This window comes from Henckelia pumila, chromosome 4 (assembly GCF_033568475.1).
Source record: "Henckelia pumila isolate YLH828 chromosome 4, ASM3356847v2, whole genome shotgun sequence".
NCBI lineage: Eukaryota > Viridiplantae > Streptophyta > Magnoliopsida > Lamiales > Gesneriaceae > Henckelia > Henckelia pumila.
In genome coordinates this window covers 39,916,549-39,935,073 of record NC_133123.1, presented here as the reverse complement: position 1 = coordinate 39,935,073, position 18,525 = coordinate 39,916,549, and the positions used below count along the sequence as shown (strand labels likewise).

The 18,525-nt window shown below is 33.2% G+C and overlaps 3 protein-coding genes across 3 annotated transcripts; all 3 read right to left on the bottom strand.

Annotated features, from left to right (window-relative positions):
• Positions 1 to 2,279: 2,279 nt before the first annotated feature.
• On the bottom strand, positions 2,280 to 4,335 carry LOC140866766 (cytochrome P450 78A7). The gene is made up of 2 exons (XM_073271811.1): positions 3,276 to 4,335; positions 2,280 to 3,166 (listed from the first exon to the last, which is right to left on the bottom strand). The coding sequence occupies exons 1-2, from the start codon at positions 4,254 to 4,256 to the stop codon at positions 2,534 to 2,536; spliced, it is 1,614 nt and encodes a 537-aa protein (XP_073127912.1). The 5' UTR covers positions 4,257 to 4,335; the 3' UTR covers positions 2,280 to 2,533.
• A 2,603-nt stretch (positions 4,336 to 6,938) lies between these two features.
• LOC140860904 (uncharacterized) lies at positions 6,939 to 8,498 on the bottom strand. The gene is made up of 4 exons (XM_073263904.1): positions 7,598 to 8,498; positions 7,287 to 7,507; positions 7,127 to 7,207; positions 6,939 to 7,055 (listed from the first exon to the last, which is right to left on the bottom strand). Exons 1-4 carry the CDS (start codon positions 8,496 to 8,498, stop codon positions 6,939 to 6,941), a joined length of 1,320 nt encoding a protein of 439 aa, XP_073120005.1.
• A 1,838-nt stretch (positions 8,499 to 10,336) lies between these two features.
• Positions 10,337 to 10,921, bottom strand: LOC140860903 (uncharacterized). Its single transcript, XM_073263903.1, has one exon. The coding sequence runs from the start codon at positions 10,919 to 10,921 to the stop codon at positions 10,337 to 10,339; it is 585 nt and encodes a 194-aa protein (XP_073120004.1).
• Between the last annotated feature and the right edge of the window lie 7,604 nt (positions 10,922 to 18,525).

Below are 18,525 nucleotides of genomic sequence, written 5' to 3'. Positions count from 1 at the left end.
AACCAAAAATAAATCAGAAAACATTCGATTTTACAATGACTTAAATTCGTTTAATTTTAAATTTTACAGACTTGCGTTCCCTATAGTAGTAGTAATCGCTTTGATGTCTCGAACTGAAACAATTAAATTATTACTTAACTTATTATCTATCATTACAAAATAATAAAATTATCACCTTATTTACATATTATTATTATTTTGTCCCAGAGACTGCAAAGTTTATGGTCCCGTGAATAAAAACAGAATAAAAAACTTGTTAAAGACATATAAGTGCATTCTAAAAATAACATGAAAATTAATTAACTTAAAAAAATATATATATGCACGTATCGCGTGTAAGAGATGCTAATATATACAATATAACTCAACTTTGGGTTATCAATTATCATTTAATCGGAATCAAAATTAAAGGATAATATAGCTCAACTTATTTACCTTTTTATTAGACTCCAATAAGCAGTTGAGTTTTTACATTTAGCAACATTTTTCTTATATTTTATTAATATACTTCGACTAGCTAAGAATTTTAAAACATGAATGAATTTTTTGAATAAATAGAATAATATTTAAATAGATAATCTGTTTGTGAATTTTTTTCAATACATTTTAAATCTATATAGAAAGACAAACAATATCTTAATTATATATATTCACCGTAGAGAGAATATTATACAGTATCATAAAAATTGTATTTGTAACGCTAACTCCGCATTCGATTATTGTAACAATGTAACTTTGAAATTTTTATGTGAGAATTTTCTAAAAGAATATGTATTTTATCGTATGAATTACCAAAACAAGATGTACTTTATCGTATGAATAGTACCTATAAAAATTTTTAAGTCATTCTAAATGTACACTCATATTTGCACAATCTTAGAATTTCTCTCATTTTGATGTGAGATCGATTCGTTCATATTTCAATTCGCCTAAAAGCTTAACATTCGTACAATCTTTTGACACCGACGATCACTATCTTTTTTTTGCCTCAGAATTCACATTAATCAAAAATTTATTCACTAATATCATTGTTATCAGTGGTGGAAACATATATTGCCACCCGTCCTTTAGCCCAATAATCCTATTTTTTTTAGAAAAAAATTTATATATTTGAAGGATTTTATAGTTTAAAATACTAGTTGAATAATTCTGATTCCATTATTGATTATTAAGAAAATAAATTTTATTTTTTTCCTTATCAAACATCGATTTTATTGTGTAAGATTTAACTTAAAAATCTTATCAGGAGAGATGGAATTCAATAAGAGTAATATTACATGTTCAATGAAACCTATTCAACAATTCTTATATCATAAAATTTTCATTATATGAAATTTATTTATCAAATCTCATAATACATAGATTACAAAATCACCCGATACAATAACAAAATCCAATCTCATAATACATGAATTACAAAATCACCCGATACAATAACAAAATTCAATGCTATAATTGATATAACTATCGTCATACAAACGAGATCTCTCAACACAATTGTCTCATTACATAAAATTTATATATGAATTTCATGATATTTTCAATATTAAATATCACATTATTCTAGCAAAAACTTACGATATAATTAATATAAAGATCTTTCAACACAATTGTCTCATCTCATTAAAGTTTATACATGAAATCCCATGATACATTTAATATTAAATATCACGTTATTCTAACAAAAACTCACGATATAATTAATATAAAAATCATTAATTACGCAATATATTTTTTATACATAGTCTTTGAATAACCATGCCTATATTCACCAAACACATAAATCCAATTGACATGTATATGTAATACAGGGCTTCAATTTTCACAAACTTACCATCTTAAAAATTGACAAAAAAGGAAAACAACGACCTCCGACAAATTATAATAATTAATATCATACAATTCACGACCAAATGCAAAACGATTCCAATACAACCAATCCGAATAACACGAATATGTTTGGGTTAGTAGAAGTAAACAAAAAACAGAAACAAAAAATCTATTACCTTAGATATGCCAACTCCAGAATTGCTCTCCAATCCACCACCATACAAGTTTTTTACACGAAATATACATACCAAAAATGCACACACCATCGCCGGAGACTTGTAACCAATGAAATCGATCTTATTGTAAATACTTGCAACAAAAGATCATTAATCCATTCCAATACACACAATAAAACACATATTATGAAAGTAGAAATATAGGGACACGAACATCGAGTGAAGAACAAAAAAAGATTGAACTTAGAATTCATCTTGAATAAGATCCGAATACATTTGCAGGCCGCTCTCTTAAGGCAAAACAAGATCAAAATTGAGAGCCACCATTCCATCTTATATACTAGCTAGCTAGCACAAGGCCAAATCTTTTTACCCATTTAACTTTGCTAGACACAGCTTTCCCCCACAATATCTTCCCACCAAATTATCAAATTCCCAAAACTCACACCAAACCCAAACAAAAAATATTCAGACACGGAGAAAAGGACACCACAACAAATACATAAAGAAAACACTGTTCCTTTTCCTTAATTTGATGAAACATTCCTTTTCTTGGCAACAGCGGACAAAGGATTCTTCATCTCACACGACAGCTTCAGCACCTCCCCCAAGTCCACCGGATTGGACCTCTCCGCCGCCCAATCGAACTGCTGCACCAGCTTCGCCACCCAAAGACCCACCGTCGTCAGGCCCAGGTTTTTCCCCGGACACACCCTCCTCCCAGCGCCGAAGGGCGCCAGCCTCAGATCACCGCCGCGGACGTCGATGTCGGCGCCGCCCATCGCCGGGACGAACCTCTCCGGCTTGAATTCTAGAGGGTCCTGGAACACGGCGGCGTCGTGGGTTATGGCCCACATGTTGACCATGGCGGTGGTGTTGGCGGGGATCACCATGCCGTTGGAGAGGTGCACGTCCGACGTGGAGAGACGGGCCCACGAAAGCAGCGGCCCGGGGGGATGAACCCTCAACGCCTCCTTCACCACCGCCTGAAGATACGGCAGCTCCGCCACGTTGGCATCCGTTATCCCGCCACGTTTACAAAACTCGGCGTCATCAAGCTCCTCCCGCAGCTTCTGTTGTACCTCAGGGTGCAACACTAGCTCCGCCATTATCCACTCGGTCAACAAAGCCGTCGTATCCGTTCCTCTGAAAATCATTTCCTACATACGTTAACAAAAACAAATCAAAAATTATTACTCAATCAATAACGTAACATGCATGAATCATTAGCAATAATAACCCAATAATTAATGGAAAAAAAAAACGTACCCACAAAACGGCGATCATGTCATCTTCACCGAGCTTCTCATTACCATCCAAAGAAAGCAAAACATCGACGAAATCAGCATTATCATTGACGTTTTTAGATTGGGATTTGAATACATGTTCTTCAATAATGTCTTTCACGAGTTTCCTGACGCGGGGTACGAGGGCTTCGCAACGTGCGACGATTCGTGAAGGGTCGTATACCCAAGAAATCCATGGAAGATGATCGGACCAATTGAAAGCGCCCAATAACTCGAACCCTTCTCTCACCATTCCTTTGAGCTCCCTCAACTCTTCGGTATCTTGCGTAGAATCGTAACGCTTACCAAAAACGCTTCCCATTATGTTGTTCAACGCGGCTGCCTGCAAATGTTTCCTCAAACATACGCTGCCGTTTAGGGTTTGTTCGGTTTCAATATTCTCCAACATGGTGGCACAATCGAGCTGGCGGCCGGGTTCATGCGCCGCGATCCTTTTCGGAGCGAAGAGGTGGGAGGAGGAGATGCGGCGGAGGAGACGCCAGTATGTGCCGTTGGGAGCGAAGCCGATGGCTCGGCTGAACATGAGGCTCCGAGCCGACTGCTTAATCGGACGGTCTGCGAAGTGGGGAGAAGTCAAGATTTCTTTAGCCACGGAAGGGTCGGACGCCACCACAGCCGGAGTCGAACCGAGGCTGAAAGCCATGAGCTCCTTAGCTTTACAAGCTGCAGCCATGGCAGCTAAAGTACGGTGTGCCAACCCCCGGCTTAGAGTGAATAAGCTCCCGAAAATAGGAAGCCCGCGCGGCCCGGGAATGGGGACGGCTCCATTTCTGTTCCTCCCATTCTTCCAAGCTACTCCACCGGGAGTAAAGGCCCATGTAAGAATACAAAGAGAAAGAAAACACAGAGCCAGAGAACATATTAAATACTGATCAAGAAGGGTTTCCGAGCCTACGAAAGCAGGAAGAGCATAAATCAACCAGCTTGAATCTTCGATAGCCATTGTAAAGATTCTTGATATAGCCCGAAGAAGAAGAAGAAAGAGCGTACGGACAGCTAATACCAAGGACAAAGGGAGGAGGGGGAGAAGGAAACTGGTGTGTTATTATAGTATAGCTGAAAGGGCCACTATATATATAGGGAAATTTCCAAAGAAGCTTAAAATGGTCAACTGGAAATTCCTTTTATTTTTCTCCTAAAAAAAAAAAAGAAAAAAGAAAAAGAAATTTCTTTTATTTTTGTTTTTGGAAAAAAACAAAGTGAATGATTGTATTCCCATGTTTAATCTTTGGTCTAATTGTGTTGCATAGTTATTATATGATACAAGGCATCCATGTGCCTTAAAATTACTATATTTTATAATAACATTCAACAGTTACTGTTCCGAGAGTTAAATTTTTATAGGCAGTTTGTTTTAAATATATAGCCTTTTTTTTTTTTTTTTTTTTACTTAATAGCGTTTCTTTTATCAATATACTCATGTTAATCAAATATAATTTTGGAAATATTTAAATAATTAGACAAAAAAATTGTTTGTAAATTTTGTCTTCCAGTGATTTTTTTTAAAATCTGGGTTAAAAAACTAAGTCAATATATATTGAGAAGGAGTTATTTGCACGAACCACCTTTGTGATATACTGAAAAGATATGGTTCTTCTCTGTGAAAATTTAATAAGCACGTAATCCCTTAACCTTTCAAAATATTTGCACGTTTTACCCACCACATGGAGAGTGTTGAACACGTGCGTTGACTGAGTGTATGTAATTAATTTTTTGCCAAAATTAAGTTGTTGGTACGAAAATGCCCTTCTTTATTTCTTTACAAAAACCCATTTATCTTCCAAAACTATTTAAGTAGTTGGTACGTTATAATATATTCCGTCCAAAACAAAAACCCATTTATCTTCTTCCTTACCAAATTTTTTGAGCAGAGAAGGGGAAAAAATGGAGTCTTCAAGCAAAGATCGAAAAGGTACCGTGAAGCCCAACATCGACTTTAGATTTTCCCCTACGCCGGTATGTTCTTGTCAAGTTCGATCCGCTATTAGAGTTGTAGCTTCCGAGAGTAAGCCAACCAAAGGGATGTTGTATTATTGTTGCTCATCCAACCATTGTGGGTTCTTCAAATGGTACAAGCCAAAATATGCTTCATGGAATTAATCCTGGTGTTGCTCCATCTAACATGCCGGCGTGCAACGAATCTCGTTCATGGAGTACCCCTGTTGGAACCCCTGTCGAGGCAAGTAAATTTTGCACCGGTAAAAATGAGAATGAAGTTAATTCTCAACGTGCTGGAGTTGAAATGAGAGATGGGTACATTCACGTTGGATGGGTTGCTTGTGCTTTATTGCTTCTGTTGATTGTTATTGTTTGCATCAAATAAGGATAATGAGGCTAACATTAGGTTTATGGCAGGTTTTTTTTATGTTTTTTGTGTTATAATCAAATGCCATGTATTGAAATTTTAGGATGTAATGTATTGGTTATTACGAAGTTTAGTATGAACAATTTGATGATCTTATGTAAGGATTATCTTTGTGTTTAAGTTTTTTGGTTCAATGAAATTATGCTGGTTCTAGCATTCCTTGAAATATTTGTTCAAATGTTTTTTTTTTTTTGGCGTGATTGGATTCTCAAGAATTATGCCAACGGTGAAGGCATTGGAAGAGCTACGAGGTGATATAAAATTCAAACTTGTGATGTTGTATAAACCAAAATTAAAATTTGAAATGTAGGAAAAATGACGAGAGAATGAAGATGAAATGAATATCTTGTTGATCTTGCTTTGTGTTTATGAAATGCTCAACTCCTGTATACATGGAAAAAGTTTCATACACGTTGATAACCAGTGGTCTAAGCTCCACTATCCCATCTTCATTCTTTGCCTCTGCTCTAAGCTCTAGTATCACATGTCTATTCTCATTGTTTCAGTCAGTTATTAGCTGGTTTTGAACCTCATTATCATTTGCTCGTCTGAATATTGAATATGTTATCTAGCTCCCACCAAACTTATCTGGAACTGTTCAATCCCGCAACAGCATGAATTGTGTGACCCCTGATTGAACCTAAAATCCATTCAGTGGCACCATTTCTCTTACTTATACTTTTTCCAATAAAAAACAACCTCAAACTTGCAAGCCAATTCATTTTAAAATGAAATTAATCATGCAATGCATTGGTTTGAACCATTAAATGACAGCAAAGTTGATGTTATAAAAAAAAAATCAAAAAACGAAAAAAAAAACGAATATTATATCTCTTGTAACTCGAGATGTATTTGGCAAAGTTATTTGGCAACATTTGAAACCGAGAAAATAGTAATCAGTCACTCCAATTTCCCTCTGAAGATGCACCAAATTAACAGCAAATTAAAACAACAAACTGATGGAAAAACAAGCGCAAAAAAACAGAAAACAAAACCAAAATGATAAAACCAAAAATCTAAGAAATATACAAACCAAAAACAAGAAATAAATCCAAGTAGATATATTTAGAGACACACTACAGATTAAATATCCAAAAGTATCATTGTATCAAACCAAACCAAAATGATAGATACATACATATTTTTTTTTCTATTTAGCACACCACAGAGTATCAACCAAAATGATATGAACCATAAAGTCCACAAAATGATAACTAAACCAACTATTTCTTCTTTGAGATTGTAGTGCACTGTGTGGTTTCAAATGTCATCACCAGCCACTGATCCATGTTTTTGTGCAACACTTTCTCTCGTTGTATCATCTGCTTGTCCGATTGTACTATTTCGTGTTGGCCTTGATTCATTACTCTTTTTTCTCTGCAAGTGGAATATAGTTTCAGAAAACAATTCAAATTAACAGTGGCAAGTGTATACAAAATCAGTAGTACCTTTCTTGAAGCAAAGGCAGAACTGCTTGCCTGAGTGGGTTGGTGTACCATTTCATCACTATTTCCAAAACCTTCTGGCCTCTATATATTGACATACAAAACAGTGACATCAAATTTTTTATTTCACATATAAAGTTAGATAAAGTAATGAACTAACTACCTTATTGAGATTTGATTTAGGGTGCATAGTATTCTTGCAAGTTGCTTTATTGTGACCCACTTCCAAGCACCTAGAACAAGTATGTGTAAGGTCTTTTCTAGTAGAAACACTCTTGCCTTCATCCGGGTCCTTTCTTCTGTTTTTCTTGGGCCTACCTCTCTTGTTTTTTATGGGAGGTGGTCTAAGAGGTGCACAACTAAACTTGCAGTAGTCCACCACACCTGGAGCATCATGGATAACATGTGAATACCTTTTTAGGTATTCATCTCTGAAGAAGTAACTTGTCACATAATCCTGGATTTTGTGTCTACCCTGAGCAATTGCACAAGCTGCGTGGCAGCAAGGGTATCCACGCAGCTGGAAAAAACCACAAGTGCACGTGTTATCCTTTAATTTGACGACAAACTGTTCCAAAATACCAAATCCATTCACATATTGAATCTGATACTCTTCCTCACCATAATATATCGAAAAACAACTCCTAGAAGTGTCTTGAGCTTTTTTAATCCTTTTCAATATATTTGGACATATATTCCCAGTGTATTCTTCCATGCTCTTTCTCATTACTTGTATCATTTTCATCATCTTGTTTCTAATTCCCTCAAGCATAGTGATTATGGGCTGCTCTCTTTCTACAAGAATCAAGTTGTTAAAAGATTCACAGATATTATTCACGAAACACTCTGACTTACATTGAGTTAGAAAGTGGCTCTTAGCCCAGTGTTTAGGTGGTATTTTCTCAAGCCACTCCGCAGCCGTTTCATGATTGGGATTAAGCTTGGGATCAAGAGTTGCAATCTCTTTCATTACAACATCGAATACATTCTTGTTTCCCGTACCAGCTGCCTTCCAAAACAATCGAACCAAGTCTGGATTTTTGAACTTTTTCTTGAAATTTTGAAGCATGTGCCTCGCACAAAATCTATGCTCACAGTTTGGTATCAAGTCCTTCAATGCCTCTAAAAGACCTTTTTGCCTGTCAGATACAAATGTCCACCTATCTTCTCCTATTCCACCAATGTCCTCCAATAACTCTGTAAGAAACCATGTCCATGTTTCATAATTTTCTGTCCCTACCACGGCAATTGCAATAGGGACCATTCCATCATTGCCATCCCTACCAATAGCTGCAAGCAACTGCCCTCCGAAAGCTGTCTTAAGGAAACAACCATCTAGTCCTATGATAGGTCTACAAGCACTTAAGAAATTCATTTTCAACCCAAATAGACTATAGTATAGCTTACCAAATATAGGTGGATCACTGCCCTCTCGATTCCTAATTATAATCTTACTTCCGGATTAAATTTTAAAATAGTCTCACAATAATCTCTAAGAATAGCATATTGAACACTGTCAACCCCCCTAATCTTGTAGTGACCCTGCATGGTATCACCTACTAACTGGCAACTAATAGCATGCATTAAACTTAATACAACAAAATAACTTAACAGAGTAAAACGTGCGGAAAACATAACCATAAATTACATATCAGCTTAGTATAAAAGTGTCAAGCTTATTCATCAGTAGTGATACAACCATATCGAAATACTTAAAAGTAAACATTATACAGCTATATCGAATCCTGCTGTATAATAAACTCCTCAAGGCTCCTGCTCCCTAGTCCTGCCTTGAACTACCAGCTCCGTCCATCCTGCGACCTGCCCCGTGGAATATGGTGTCCAAGATAACAACTAGGACGTGAGCGCTAACGCCTAGTACATAAACATGAGTACACGTATAAATATGATGCATGCAACATGATGACTGATCAAGGGTCATCTGAAAAGTCATGCTCAGTACCGGCACCACATGAGTGCTGCCACCGCACGGATCAACCTCTGGGTGCAACCACACTCGTCAAGTACACCAGAGTAGACAGACATAAATGCCCCCGCCGTCGCGGTACTCTCAGTGACAGACTATCGAGTATAGAGCTGAGCGGCTCTATAATCAGGTATATCAAGGTATAGGCTCAACGTGTATATGCACATGACATATGAATATAGAAAGCGGTAAATCATATATCATGCCATATAATAATGCCAAATAAATGCAACATATAAACATGTATACTCGCTGGCAATCTCAGTCAATGTGTACGTACCTCTAGGCTAATTTAAGTATAGTAGGATCCTAGGTTCCAAGCCTATATTCAAAAATTCACCGTATCACTACATAAATTCTATAAGCTTTAACTAAGCTAATAAGTACTCCCAAAACTTAAATAGATTCCCGGACCATACCTTCGTCCATAGATAGCCCTTTGGAGTCGCTAGTCCCGGATGACTATAACCACTCCTTGGTTATTCCAGAACCTCTATTATAACCGATAGGGCCCTCAAGTGTATATCTCACACTATATAACTGAAGAAGGAACCTCGGAAATTCGTATTTCAAAATGAAATCGAATGAGCCCTATTTATAGGAAAAGTTTCGGACGAGTTCGGGCCCTCCGAACCTGAGTTCGGATCGTCCGATCCAACTCACTGTCTGCATGCGAGACACGTCGAGTTCGGATCGTCCGATCTCTACTTCGGGTCGTCCGAAGTGCTCTAAGTCCGACATTTGTCATTCATTGCTGAGTAATCCTGCCTACTTGGCACAAACAAGTTCGGGCCGTCCAAACTTGAGTTCGGATCGTCCGAACCAGCCTTAACTCCGAAGTCAACAAGCTCACCTTTGGAGCCCCCGGTGGTCAAGTTCGGGCCGTTCGAAGTCCTCTTCGGATCGTCCGAACTGGCTCAGACAATGAAATTTTTCGGTATTTCGATATTTTTTTTCACCCCTAAACAGGATACTAACCTTTGAATCAGTCAGCCTCACATAATTTCATATAAGACCCATATTTATTCAAAAATTGTGCTGCACCTAAAGTTTTTAGTCTGCAACATAGTATATGCAAACCATCACATCCTCAAATGACTTTACTCATCGATTTTGAGCTAAAATTAGATCTAGTTCGCATAGGATTAATAATTAGGATCTCATTGGAAAAAGAGTCGCATTCAAATTTTCTAGGTGCGTATTTTTTTAGGAGAAAAATGTAACGTTTATTCATAAATAGTAATGTCACTCGTTACAAGATTAACCAACCAAGATGAAAAACTCTCGGACACCCAAATAAAAGGTGCAGGGGAAGAAACAACAAATTTTGCTAGAGAGTGGACTACAACATTATCCGTCCTCCTAACATGAAAAATGGAAATAATTTGTAATAAGGAGCTCAATGCTTTAATCTCCGACGCACATAAGCCTGCATAGCTCAGATCTCTCGATGGCTCCGTGACTGCTTGCACTGCCAAGAGAGAATCAGAAAAGCCAGTGACTTGCTGAAAGTTTTGTTCTTGTACAACTCTGAGACCTTCATGAATTGCTAATAACTCTCCGATAACCACGGAATCCGGCCTAGGCATTGTTCGCCCAAAGGCTGCCAATAGCTGGCCTTCATAAGTTCGAATCACGCCTCCTACCCCACATCGGTTATCTTCATCTCGAAAACTGGCATCGACGTCTAGTCGCAACTGGCCATGAGGCGGTGGAAGCCACCTACTCGAACCTGGAGTCTCGGATGGAGTATGAGTGGTTATGCTTTCTCTCGTAGCTTGTCGATATGTTTCTAATAAAGCATAAAACATTTCCTTAATAATATGATAAAAGCGTAAAACATCTCCTTAAGAATAGGAATAAAAGATTTTTAAAAAATGTTATTTTAGGGAAAATAATATTCAAAAATAAAAAGAGAAGTTGATATTTACGCTATATTTTGTGTTATCTACAATTTACATCATATGTAAAATTTATTCACAAATAGAGTGAAAATAACAAAAAATAGAATATAAATAATATCAACTCTCATAAAATGATAAAATAAGGACATAAGTGGTTTACACCTGTTTGATGTACAGAACGTGATCACCTTAACCGTTGCTCACATAAGTGAGCACGATGGATGCTCACCGTATCAAAATAATCATCATTACCGGTACAATACACAGTCGCAAAATTTGTCTATTAAATTAGATCATGTACGTGCATTTGAACGATGTAGATTACTCATATCCACATCAATAAATAGCCAAAGAATTTCAGTGCTGAAAGCAATTGAAAAAACTAAAGTAACATATGATTCAAGAGCAAACACGATTATTCAAGCATTCAAAAGATAATGCCTCTAAGCTGCAAAATCCGGTATCGATCGAGCATAATTGTTGTAAGAATAAGGTAGTGTTTGAGAGAGTTTCTGGAAAGCACTTCTCAACTTTTCCTAAATTATAAAATTTTAAAATTTTGTTTAGGAAAAATTGAAAAGTGATTCCTAGAAGCTCTCTCAAACACCACCTAACTTTTGCAACTAAGTGTGGTCTTGGCATAAAACCAGAAGTTGATGGCCGTTACATACAAATTGCATCTAGTATTCGAGTCTTTCAAATTTAGGGATTGATGAAGGCTTTGGACTTTGGAGATCAGTGTAGATCAAAGATGACTTGGGGTTTCCTTGCTATTGGAAATTAATTAAAAGAGAACGTAAATTTAAGAATTGCATCACCATCAACTTTTATATCCAAGGTGTATATTAATGTGTACATCTAGCATTACTCTTATTATTATTTATTGCTTTTATTATCGCACACATATCAACTTCCACACTGCTCAAATACTTGATGTAATTAACTTCATGGAAGCATAATTTGTACACAAACGAAGTAAGAACATTAACTAGAGAAATATAATTAATCGATCAAGAACCCATGATTCAGCAATATTAGAAATCACTAATATTATTTATATGCATGCTAATAGATAACAAAACCAAGGAATTTCTCGAAATTCATAGAACTTGAAAGATCACACATAACAAATTTTTTGGGAAAATTGTTTTTTGGTCTGATATGTTTGTCACTTTGCGATTTCGGTCCTCTATATTTTCAGATTTCAGTCTTAGTTCGCTATCTTTATTTTTTTGCAATTTTAGTCATTTTTCTTATGTGACACTAATGTGGCACCGATATAGTGCTGACGTGGAGCTGACGTATACATTGTCAAGTAAGCATTTTTGAAGAAAAATGACTGAAATTTCCAAAAATCAAAACATGCAGGACTAAAACTGAAATATGAAAATATAGAGGACCGAAATCGTAAAGTGACAAACATGCAGAACCAAAATTGCATTTTTTCCATTTTTTTTTTCTAACAGGAGATTACACTTAACTCACCATTTAAAAATTCATAGAACTTGAAAGATCACAAGGAAATATTAAAGAACGAGTTACCGTGCGAGGTCCTCGAAGAATATGAAGAGACGCATTCTCCAATTCTTCTTGTTATTCATTACTGAACGTTATCAAACAAATCAATGGCTCCAATTGTACTGCAGCAAAGTTCAAAAGGCTTCTAAAAGTTATTCAAATCAAATTAAAGGCTTTCTTTCTTCCAATATATCAGTTTCCAGACTTAATTTTGAAGTGCTACCATATATAGTTTAATAAGTTCCAACAATATATATATAGCTGAAAGGGCCACTATATATATAGGAAAATTTCCAAAGAAGCTTAAACTGGTCAACTGGAAATTCCTTATTTATTTATTTTTTTTGGAAAAAACAAAGTTTAATCTTTGGTCTAATTGTGTTGCATAGTTATTATATGATACAAGCCACAAGGCATCCATTTGCCTTAAAATTATTATATTTTATAATAACATTCAACAGTTGCTCCGATAGTTAAACTTTTATAGGTCGTTCGTTTTAAATATGTAGCCATTTTTTTATTTAATAGCATTTCTTTTACCAATATACTCATATTAATTAAATTTTGGAAATATTTAAATTGTTAGATAAAAAGTTTGTTTGTAATTAATTTTGTTTTCCAGTGATATTTTTGATCTGGGTTAAAAAAAAAAACCTAAGTCAATATATATTGAGAAGTGATGAGTACAATATTAATAATGTAGAAAGATATATGAAGCAATAGTTCTGAATAAATTAGAAAACAAATAGAAGATATTTATCTATAAACAATTAATTAAATACTACTTTTTAGTAAAATGATAAATTATAATTTTAATCATGCATGTAAGATTTTTTAATCATTTATGTTGTCAAAAATCGAGTATTATGTATTCATGTATCTTTTAATTTGTCACAATATTAGTATTTTTCCATTGAAAATTATGTTTTGATATAGCACATGCGTGTAAACGTTATATTAGTGCCTTACTAATGGGATATTAGCAGAAAAATACAAAATTAGAATTAAAAAAAGGCATATAAAGACGAGTTTGAATACAAAAGTTGTAGCTTAATTTTTTTCTTAATTTAGTCCAACTTTTAAAGTACGTTTATTTGAAAGAAAAAAAAATTAGTGTTTTTGACGTTTAGGTAAATGGTAAAACGAGCTTTTGGTAATTTTATTATTCATAACATCAATAGAATCCAGAGAGACATAAATTTTAGCTTCTAAAACATAATTTTTTAAAAGTTTTTTTTTTTTCAAAATAAGCTTTGTACTTTAAGAACATTTTTTTAAAAAAACAATGTTTTTATTTTTTGCCTTATTCAATCAAACTGAGCAATACTATTTAAATTTGACAATTTATAGAATCATATGACAAAGAAATATATGCTCAAATTACCAAAACTGAAATTTTTTTACTTATAACTCTTTGTTATATTTTTGGTGAAAAAATTTAAAAGAAAAAGAAAGGACTATTGTATTAAGAGTTATTTGCACCAAAAACCCCTGTAAAATATTGAAATTGCACACTTCTCCCCTGTGAAATTTTAATAGGCATCTTCAACCCTTACCTTTTAAAAAATTAGCACACTCGCCCCTTCAAATGAGTGATTGTTGCGCACGCGCCCCGATTGGGCAAAGATTTTGATATTTTTTGCACAAAATACCCCTGTAAAATATTAAAAATGCATTTTTGATCCCTGTGAAAATAATTTTTAAATCTATTCAACCCATAATATATATTTTTTAATAAAATCCTATTATAAATATTTAGCAAACATTTTTTGTTTTATTATTTTTTATTTTAAATGTATTATCATTAATTAATTATTTTCTAAAAAAATTATTAATTTATCCTGTTATCATTATTTTATTAAACTCATTTCGTATTTTCAAATTTTTCATTAAACATGCATTCATAAACAAGTATTTAAATAATTTCAAATACCAAAATATTAAACTAAATCGATAAGTTCAAACATATTGCTTTTTCGATTTAGGACTATATATTATTGAACCAATATTTAAATTTTTCGAGAATATGCATTGCACAATTTGTAATAAATAATAATAAAATAACATGCTTATATAATTCTAAATCGAAATAGTAACATTCATGAACTTATCATTTGGTTAAATATTTTGGTATTTTTAGATATTTAAATCCTTATTTATGAATCATATTTAATGGAAAAGTTGAAAACACAAAGTGATTTGATAAAATAATGATAATGAGATAAAGTAATAATTTTTTTTAGAAATAAATTAATTAAAAATTATAAATTTAAAATAAAAAATATAATAAAATAAAATTAAAAATGTTTTAAAAATATTATATAATTAGATCTTATTAAATATTTTATATTATTATTTAATGCAAATTCTGCAATGCATTTTAAAAAATTTAGATTTTGGTTCAAAAATCTATAATCCTAGATTGAAAAGTAATATGCATGAAATTATCATTTTGATTTAATATTTTGGTACTTTTAGGTATTTAAACATCGTTTGAATGCATTTTTAATGGAGAAGTTGGGAACAAGAAGAAAGTTTAATAAAATAATGATAACAAGATAAAATAATAATATTTTTTAGAAAATAATTATATAATCATAATAAATTAAAAATTAAAAATAAAATTAATAAAATGAAAAGTGTTTGCTAAATATTTTATAATTACATTTTAATAAAAATTGTGTATTATGAGTTGAATAAATTTAAAAATTATTTTCACAGGGATCAAATATGCATTTTTAATATTTCACAAGGGTATTTGGTGCAAAAAAATATCAAAATCTTTGCTCAATCGCATGAGGGGTGCGTGCGCAACAATCACCCATCTGAAGGGGCGAGTGTGCTAATTTTTTAAAAGGTCGGGGTTGAAGATGACTATTAAAATTTCACAGGGGATAAATGTTCATTTTCAATATTTCACATGGTTAATTGATGCAAATAACTCATTGTATTAACTAATTATTAGGTCATATCAATCGTCAAATATCAATTATATTCCCTTTATTTATTGTTCTAAAATTTCTTTTTGTATCATCCGTATGTACTATCTTAACTTACATAAATTAAATGATCAATAAGTTCTCACAGACCATAGTAATTATTCAAGTATATAAAACATATACGATGTTACAAATATTTTCTGTTGATTGTAATTTTTGTTGGCGTATTCTGATGGTTGAATTAGTGACTTTTAGTTTAATATTTTTGTTTGGCTGAGATATTGTTTTAATCTACTTGCATTTTGGTAGTGTGTGATTTTGTGTGCATCTTGATGTTATGTGATATGACATCGTGGTTAAAGATTGAATAACTATATATACAGATTAAAGAATATGTCTATTAAACAAGAAATTCGGGATGCTATATTTTTATTATGGTCTTTTCAAAAAAAAAAAAAATCTTTGTTATGGTAAAGATTTGATGAATCTATACTATATATAAACAATCTGTTTTTTCCCCCCAAAATTTCAATGGTTATTAAACAAAAGAGGATACCATTTTATTTTATTTTTTTTGTCAAAATTACTCTTATATGATATATATATATATAGATATATATTAGACTTTTGTTTTTTATTTTTTTTTAAAAAAATAATCAATATTTCAAATTGCAGTTTAGTCTCTCGATAATTTTTAAAATTATAATATTACTCTCGTTTTAATATAAATCAAGTTAATTAAAAAAAGATTTTACAAGTTGCGTGCGCCGATATACTAGTATTAATTACATGTGTCTAGCACATTCTTAAGATATATTTGAATTTGAGATTTGTTAAAGATCAAATTTAATTTAGGGTAGCCAAGAATCGGGATTATATTTTCATAAAAGCTCTTATAAGATTTTTTTATTGATCAATTTTGTGAAACATATTTTTTATTTAATCCGACTAAAAAAAAATATTATCTTTTAGTCAAAAAAGATATCACTTCACTACAATTACCGATTAATTCGACTAGATATGTAAGTTTGCCTCACGGAAAACTTACTCTTATGTTTTGTTTATTGTATTCTGATTTGTTTACAGTACAAACTTTGTTTAATATTTTAATTTCGTGCACTTATTATTAGTTGTTCTAATCTGAAGTCCAGTAAAAATGTTTGCACGTAACTCCATAAATTTATGGTAAGCCCAAATCTAAATCTCTTCAGCCCAAATAATATATAAAACTAAAACCCAAGAACTAAATCGTACGTTATCCACAAATGGAATCCAACTCAACCTTGAATCCAATTCCGATAATAATTCAAAATCCTTTGCAATTTAATCAAAATATAGGAGGATAGATGTTATACTCTCATCATTATAAATACAAATATTACATTTAATTTTTCATCAATATCAAATATATAGTAATTTTTTTATATTTAATGTTGTTTTTTATTCAACAATTTTTTATCCTCTTAAAATATTCACTAAATAAATGTAAAATGAAAAATTTTATGGTAGAATTTATTTTTTCAATTTTGTTAATCTGTATGGAAACATGGATACGCCTACATATATGAAATGGAAAGAGGTTATGTTCTAAAGTATTTATATTAATATGCTTCACTTTTCGATAGTTGATTTCGCAACCGACACATAGAGGTGTCAAAATGAATTAGTTTTATTGGGTTGGCCCATCCCACCATATAAAATAGGTGGCTGGGTCGGCAATTTCTCAACCCGCCTAAAAGGTGGGCCACCCCACTCCGTCGTGCCTAATGATGGGTTGTGGCGGGCTGCGGGTCGATTCGTCAAAACCTGCCAAATTACACGTATGTTCGTCGGGTTGATCCGTCCCGCCACATAAAATAGATGGGTTGGTTTGATATTTTTCCAAACCATGCACCTAAAGGTGGGCTGGCCCGCCCTATCAAATGATGGGTTGCGACGGGTTTTAGGTCAATCCGTCCTGCTAGCCTTGTTTTAACATTTCTACCGACACATATGAGCATTTTAAGATAACATATCTAATTTCAGAGGTGGATATAAAAATTAATTAAGGATGACTGAAATTTTTGAAAAATAAATGTATTAATAAAATTCATTGGATATATGAAAAGTAATATATCAATTTTCTGAAAGATGCATAAAGAAATTTATTTAAAAAATAATATATGCATCGATTATTCATTAAAGGGAGAATTAATTTAAATCTCTAAATTCAAATTTAATTTTACAATCAGTAGGTTGTTGGGTTGTGAAACACAAATAATTTTGATTTTGATGATAATAAAACTTGTTATTGTATTTTTAACATATTTACTTAAGTGTGCAGTTCATATATCACATTTTGGAAGTGATAAGCTGTTGAACAAAATTCCAGCACACATTCGTTTCTGGCAAGCTGAATTATTTTGATGATATCTCATAGCTCGATGATCCAAATGACCAACGGCCAAAACAAGTGAACAGCCAACTCAAATAGCTGCAAGTCATATTTCAGACCAGTGGGACTAATTCGGATGTTATCTAGGTCAAACTGTTGTTTAAAGACGCTACTAGAGCTAAACCAGATGAGCAGAAAACAGAAGCAGAAGAGCTTGAGCAGTTTTGGTATTTGGGCCATATCTTGCAGCTCGATAATTCAAATGGAACGATTCAGTATGTGTTACAAAGATAAGACAATGATCTACAAATCATATGCAGAATTCAAAGTCTGAATCGGATCATAAGAACTTGATATTGAAGAATCTGGTTCTACACTGAAATTCTGCAGAGCATAATTTTGGACACATCTGAGTATTTTGAGCATATCTCTTTCGTACAAACTTGAAATTGAGTGATTATTGATTCTATGGAAAGAAAATATGAAGTGATACAACTTTCATGTTCATCACTTTGCCCAAAGGTTAATGAATCAAGAGATATAAATAAGAGAACATGCTACTGAAAACTGTTTTGCTGAAATCAGAAGTGAAGAAAAGGAGTAGACTCCAAAATGCAGCAGAATCCGAACCAGTAGTCGCTGAAACCAGTAGCCGATCAAAAGCAGTAGCCTAGGAAACC